At 34.0% G+C, this 7,677-nt stretch overlaps 1 protein-coding gene across 3 annotated transcripts in view; it reads right to left on the bottom strand.

Annotated features, from left to right (window-relative positions):
* Nucleotides 1-225: 225 nt before the first annotated feature.
* The window catches only part of OLFM3 (olfactomedin 3), a 187,888-nt gene continuing 180,436 nt past the window's right edge, over nucleotides 226-7,677 (bottom strand). For all 3 annotated transcript variants that reach the window (XM_036103979.2, XM_036103978.2, XM_036103977.2), the window contains exons 5-6: nucleotides 4,431-4,537; nucleotides 226-3,340 (exon numbers count right to left, since the gene is read on the bottom strand). In XM_036103979.2, coding sequence (XP_035959872.1) covers nucleotides 2,663-3,340; nucleotides 4,431-4,537 — 785 coding nt within the window. In that variant the 3' untranslated portion in view covers nucleotides 226-2,662. The remainder of the gene's footprint in view (nucleotides 3,341-4,430; nucleotides 4,538-7,677) is intronic.

Genomic DNA, 7,677 nt, shown 5'->3' with positions numbered 1-7,677 from the left:
TGAAATGACTCTGAGTATGGTGATAAAAACCAGAAATTCTGAATTTATGATAAATCTTATCTAATCACTTGTAATGTTATTTAGGCATATCATTATTTTCTCTTTTATCCTACATATTAGTAATGTACTGAAACACTATCATTTTGTGAACTAATAGATATAAGTGTAGATAATAAGTATTGTGATTCAAGTGCCACAAATACAAATGTCACACAAACACAATCAGACCATAATCATGTTATTATTTGAATGACATGGAAGTTTGTTAATGATCTGGTTAATTCAGAAAATACCAGTTGCACAGTTCATTTAGGATCAAGCTTGGATATCTTTACTGATAAGATTATGTAAATGATTTTAAAGTAGTAAATTATTTCCCTCATAAAATTTATTTGAGATTTAAAAAAACCCCAGTGATTAGAGTAAGTTATTATTTCAAGCACAAAACTGATGATAATTTATTAAGAAAAATGCTTTTAAACTGTAAATCTTTAATGCAAATCACATTTTTAAACTCATGTTACCCCCACTTCTATGACAATAATAAAATCTGTGCTTGCCCTAGCAGCACGTACAAAGAAATTGGAAATGGTGATGATACCTTACAAAGAAAACAATAAAGTGCTTTACAAGCTGCACATCTCACAAAAAAGCCGTGATCATCCAGGTTTTGAATGTATGTGATACTATATTACATAATTCTTTTAAAAAACAAGTAATGAAGACCCAGATATCCATCAGAGGCCATCTACTTAAAAATTCATTCATTTTTGAAATTAACTTTCTTTCTTCATACAAACTCTTGATATACAAAGTATTGGCTGATTATTTTTGTGGTGTGTGTACAATGACAAGTGAATCCCCTAAGTTTTCTAACTCTCAAAAGCAGAGGAGAACTTATATAAACATTTAAGAAGAGAAGACAACATTGCAAAAGGACCCAGAGTGGTCACCAAGTCATGCTAACTTCTTGTAGGCAAAAAAGAAAAGAAGTCCTTGTTTAACAATCTCAAGATTGAGCTATTTAATTCTATGACTTTGACAGTGAGATATTTGAGAATTATGTTTTGTGACATTTGAAATGAATTACTCTTAAGTGTTAGCATTTCTTTACACAATGCTTTATCTGAATTATTATATCCTTACTTTACAAAGGAAATTGTTATTATGTATGTGTGAAACTAAACATTTACCACAATTTAAGTTATACATTATTTGTTATAGAATATACTTTTTAAACTGTAAAGCCAACCCACACTAGTTTCTGTAAAACTGCCTTAGGTAAGTATTCTTAACATATGGAAAGGACATCCAAACTCAACGACATGTTTGATAAATATTGATTATGTGTTTTTGGAGTTATTAAAATAAAATATTCTTAAAGCTTTCTTTTTTGGTTACATTATTTCTGTGCACATTATGAATCACGGTAACAAGGGGTTGCCTTCCCATCTTGTTTTCTGAATTGGCTTTTGCACATTTAAACTGCACAGACAACTTCCAAATCTTCCCATCATTTTCTTTTGCACTAATATTGCCAGTAACTCTCCAGAGCTCATAATGTAAATCTAGATGACCTCACAGAAATTTTCTTTTTAAGAGTTTCTATATGTGCTTCATGTACCTTCAGAGTCCTGACACAAGTAATTACATTATTGCAAGTTGTGTGTAAAATTTAAGTTAAAACACTAACATATTTATTTATGAAGAGCAAAATTTGGTTGGTTGTATGATAAATGAGTTAAGTCAACTCAAATCCAAAATTTTCTGACTCAGTTGCATCTTTGCAAGCAACAATACGGGTTGCTTTCAGTGGCGTGAACAGAGTAACTCATCTGTAGTGAATCAGTTTTAGCATTCAGTGTCAGTGATCCAATAAACTTGGGGTAAAAGAAATATTCTATGTAAGGGATTTAGTTTGATTTTTCCTTCTAGCTTATAAATTTAAGGGGTAAGCCGAGAAGATATTTCCTTCTTGACCATACTTGAAAATTGTCCCGTAATAATTACTGAGATTAAACTTCAGTGTATTTTATAAAAAATATTACTTACTTTCACAGAAGTGAAGAGATACAATTGCACAATGGTGGTTACAATGGTAGAAATACATATTGCCAATAAAATGTTAGCAAGAGATTTAAAAATGACTGTACAGCACCGCATCAGAGAATTCTATAACAGCAAAATGAGTAATATATTTTTTCCATATAAATAAAATCCTTAAATCTTTTTTTAGAAATAAATGGGAGGAAAGTGCTTTTTTTTCTAATTCCTACCAAAATACTTCCTGATGTAGAGCAAAAGACAGTAAAAAATGACAGAATTAAAAAAAAAGACATTCATGCATTTAAGCCATCATTAGTCTCTGACTCTAATATAAGGCAGATCATTAATCTTTTGCAAAACTATAACTTTAGCCACTTAAGCTCTTTTTAGTGCTTTTCATGACAAGGACATGATAGGCCCTGCAAATTTAGGAGTTAAGATGTGTTTCCAACAGGTTAATTTAGACAGGCTTGGCTGATTTTTGACAAACCAACTTTATAATAAAAAATGCTTTGGAAAAATGATGAAAAGTTATAATAAGGGGAAAACAGAAGGGGTTCTATGGAGTTTATCACAAATGACGCGGTTATGATCAATGAAAACAAATTACATTTGCTTATGTGTCATCCTCTGTCTTAATAATGTGGAAAAGGGTGACATTGAATAGGACCTGGTGACCATTGTTCCAGGCATAAAGAGCTCTATCTCTTGCGTTGTAGTCAAGCATGGATATGTGAAAGTATTGGTTATGAAAGGGAATGTCCGTGTACTCATATGTGGAGGTTTTGGTGGAATATGAATAATACACCTTGGCTCCCGTTAAGTGGGAATTGGTGACATACAGTGTCCCACAAATCATGAAAGATTCCCCTGCACTTCTCTTGGGATAGCCAGTGCTCCAGCTCTTCATCACCTCCAGGGTATCTTGGTTAAGTTGGCTGATGACAATATTGCCAGCATTTTGGTTAGTTGCATACACAGCCCACAGCCCAATCTCATCAGCCATTAGGTCGATGTCAGAGAATCCACCCCACGTATAGGGGTAAACGTTGTGAAAACCAGCATACTCGAGGCTTCGTTGGGCAAGCACTCTCCCCATATCAAAGCTGTATTTGATGATGATGTTACTCTGATATTTGTTAAAATAGAGTGAACCGTTGTAGACAACATGGTTGGTTCCTGCCCATTTGAAAGGGAGGTTGTATGTCCTTGATTCAGCCCCACTGACAAAGTCTGCGATTGATTTGTACTCACGAACAATTTTATTGTTAGTATAACTGTCCATGTACCAGACCTGAGGAAAAGGGAAAAAAAATAGGAGTGACTAAATTCTGTACTTTTCTGAGAATTCCAAAGTAAAGACAGACTCAGCACATTTTAATATCACCATTCTCAGGATCTGGAAGCCACATTATTTTACTGCTGACCTCCCGCAATGTGATAGCACTGCAGGCAAAAATAGTGGCATTTTCTATGTGGAAAGCAAAAACTCAATTACTGCCTTGAAGTTGATGTGCTTTCTGTTCTTTTTATGATTTATTTATTTCTTTGACTATTCAGTGCATATCACTGAGTGAACTAAACATGTATCAATGCAAATCACATCACTTTGTTCAGCTGATAGATCAGTGCAATCAATGATAACTGCAAACAAATATCACCTTCAGCAAATATGTTCTTTTGCTCTGAAAATTATCGTCTAATTTTATTCATTTATTTCTCCTTTATGGATATCATAGAAACTTATAGTAACTCTTGTTCATTGGATCAGCTTATAGGTGCAGCTGCTTTTTAGTGTAACCATTTTATTAATTTGCCACTAGTCTCATTTGCATGTAACCCTTGAGAATCTTAATGTAAACTGAGTTTTGTAATAGATCATAAATAGCTCTATGTTAAGTTTCCAGTATATTGATTTACATAATACAGGCATTGCCAACTTATGAAAATATACTCCAAAAGTTTCAGTACTATTTACTTTAAAATTACCTCTAGATTCCAGGGATATTTCAACTTGTTAGTGAATTGGTTGCTCTTGAGTTTTTCACTTAGTGGTTTTTTTTTTTTTTTCCTCACACTAAGGAGCAGATTTTAGAAGGAGTATGTAGAGAATTTTGTATACTTGTAATTAGCTCTTTATTAGCATAAAACAAGACTAAAACTAATAAAAATAGGACTTGCTTTACTGGTGAGTTATAGTATGGAATATTTAATAAAATAAGGTTGCTATAGCTATGTTAATATTATCAAATTGAGAATACTTGCAAACAACGTAATACTTTTAAAGTTGAAACTAATATTCCTAAAGAAAATAAATAATTCAATAGACGTAAAGTGCAAATAAAATATGATTCTAAGCAAAGGTGTTTGTGGAAGCAACATACTCTATTATTTTTTTCAGATGCTAAAGGGTCTGTCATCCAAGCGCCAAATCGGGTTCCAGATGTCTTGACTGTAATTGGGCCTGTGATTTTCATCAATTTGCCACATGCTGAAATTGGAGAAACATAAACATGTTGGGTGAACATGACCAATGATTGCAACACACAGACTTATACCAAAGTCAAACTAATACCATACTCTTACCATACTCAAGAGCAAAGAAAGGGATCCTGAAATAAAGCAAATCCATGAGATTAATATCACATATTCTGAATGAATGATCATTCATATTGGGTGCTGTGCATTTAACTATAATTTGAACCATGAGTAGCTGCTTTTTCAATGCTCTAAATCTAAAGAGTGGGAGTTTTAAAATAGGAAATGATTTGTACAGTCTGGAAAGAAATAGTGAGGGAAGTCATTATTATTATACCAATTTAGCAGCTGCTTCATTTAAGTAAAGAAGTCAGAGAAATTAAACAAATTGACCATGGGCCTGTTTACCTGATCACCAGCTCTCCTACCTTTCCCCCTCCCCTATGGCTTGAGACTTTGGACAACTTATACTAAGCCAGAAAGATCTCTATAAGCTGATTTTAAGTATTGGTGAATGAGCCGCTCCTGTGAAAGATATCTTTATAGAAGATAGCAATAAAAATTCAATCACAGTCTACCTGAAAGAGGTAGAGTTTTGAAGGGTAAATGCCTTGTGCAGGGCCTGATATGGTAGCCGTTGAAGGTGCAAACAAAAAAATTCCAAAAAACTCAAGCCCTCAAGACCCTGTAGACACATGCAGTGAAAGATACAGAGTATCAGTCAATGCAGTACATGATGAAAAATTAATGACTTTCTTGAAAAATTGTAATATTCTTATCACCATAGCTGCAAGATTTTAGGAAAAGCTCAGACTTCATAAATGCCAAAACCTAGGCCAAACAGAAACCCAGGCATTTTCTAAGATTTTAAACAGCAAAAATTAAAAGTGACTTATACATATTGTGAAAGGCAATATGAGTACCTATAAATGTTGACCTTTAGTCTATACAAAGGAATACCTTTCCCATCCATTTATGCACCCTACTTTCCCCCTTATGTTCTTTTTTCTTCCTTTGCTTAAATTTTTTTTTTGTTCTGTTTGTTCAGTGTTTCTTCCATTTTCTGCCTATCCTTAGAGTTTATAAATTTCCAGTTAGTTCCTGTTCCCGTGTATTTGGAAGATAAAGAACAGATTCCGCAAAGCAAATCAAGGACATTACTAACTGTAGTTTGAAGCTTATTTTGACTCCTTTTTCTTGATATGTGTTCCTCATAAGAATAATTTGTAACTGGTAAAATACTAAGCTGTTCAGTTAGGAAGATGATGGATGATAACGTTATATTTTGTACTATTATTTCAGTGATAACTACAAATTTAGTAATCTCTAGCACTTCATGAAACCTGAATGGAATACATTTTTCTCCTTTCGTGAAAGAAATCAGATATGATGGCATTTTTATATATTTTATATAAATGAATTACTTTATAATTTCCTCATACCTGATAAACTACGCAAATAATTAAAAAGACTTTATGGCATTATCTGAATTGAATAGCAAAACACTGGGCTAAACCTATTTAGAATATGTCAACTCAACTTGGTATAAACATATGGACAATACAGGGGTAAGTACTATCAATTTGAAATAGGCAAAAGCAAATACATTCTGAATGAATCTCATTGAGTATATTCTTTGCACAATAAGTGAAAGTAATATGATCCTTAATGATGTCCTACATAAATATTTCTAAGTTCATAGATTATAAATGCATGAAAATTTCAAGAGAATTGAAACAAATAGGAAGATATCCCATCCCCTGAAAAAACACCACAAAACATGTTTCCCCCTTAGGCATGAATAATAAATTCTTTTGTTAAAATACAAATAGCAAAATAAGGTAAAATATGAAAAAGTAACTCTGGCTTAATATGATGGACTAATACATGTGTTTATCTCCTTTTTTCCTAAGATCTAATTAAAATGATAGTAAAGGAGTAAAACATGGGTGAAAAAGCCTAAAGCAAAGAGAGTGACATGAGAGTCATCAGTAGAGAAGAAAGTTTAAACAATTTTTAGAAGGCAGAAGGTAGTAGAGTGGTAATTAAAGATGTAGGATAAGATAAGATGCATCAGTGTGTCTAAGCAGAAGAGGCAATTGCTAAGGAGGGAGCTGCTTTGAAGAAGAGAAGGGACTCACAAACATAGTTACTGTAAGGGTTCTGGGAGTGATATAGCGCATTGAAAGCATGCCTGAAAAGCAGTCAGTCCTGTCTTCATCCCTAGATCCAGGACCCCAGGAGGCAGCTTTAAAAAAAATCTACAAATCTGTGTTAAATACTTGAAAAGGATTAGGGCAACTAATGTCGGCATTGGAGCTCCAGAACAAAGGCTCCTGCATTCTGACATGGGTAGCCTCCTGCCCTACTCATTAGGGAAAAAAGTGGCAAGCCCTACCTAAATACACAGTTTCCAAGCAGATTTATTGTTCAGATCTTTAAAAATGAATGGATAACCAAGGATTAGCATGTGTTTTCAAAAAGCTTACAATGAGGGGCGCCTGGGTGGCTCATTCGTTAAGCGTCTGCCTTCGGCTCGGGTCATGATCCCAGGGTCCTGGGATCGAGCCCCACATCGGGCTCCCTGCTTGGCGGGAAGCCTGCTTCTCCCTCTCCCACTCCCCCTGCTTGTGTTCCTGCTCTCGCTATCTCTCTGTGAAATAAATTAAAAAATCTTAAAAAAAAAAAAAGCTTACAATGAGAATGACTAAAGTAAAAGTGCAGAGAAAACAGATCCCATAAGAAGAGAGAGAATACAGAGCAGAAGAGATACTAAGATACTAAGATCTTTAGAGAGTTTTGTATATTGTAGACCGTTCACTGTAAAAGGAAAACACAAAAGAGCTACTAGAAGTTAAAAATATGATTACATTTTTAAAAATAGGTTGGAAGATAAGGAGCTATCCCAAAAATTAAAACAAAAAGATAGACATGAATATAGAAGAAATATAGATGCATGTAGGATCAACAACAAAAGGAGAGGAAAAGAATAAATTATCAAAGAAATTCTGCAGGATTCTTTCCCCAGTTACAAAACCTAAATACAGGTATCCTCTGCCCTTCAAAAGTCTGTGTTACCCTGAGCAGTGAGAGTGGTGCCACCAAGCTCCTTTCCTGGAACTATACTCAGAATCTCAGCGCCGAGCAGCTGTA

This window comes from Halichoerus grypus, chromosome 5 (genome assembly GCF_964656455.1).
Source record: "Halichoerus grypus chromosome 5, mHalGry1.hap1.1, whole genome shotgun sequence".
NCBI classification, from domain to species: Eukaryota; Metazoa; Chordata; class Mammalia; order Carnivora; family Phocidae; genus Halichoerus; species Halichoerus grypus.
This window is presented reverse-complemented; position numbering and strand designations above follow the sequence as displayed.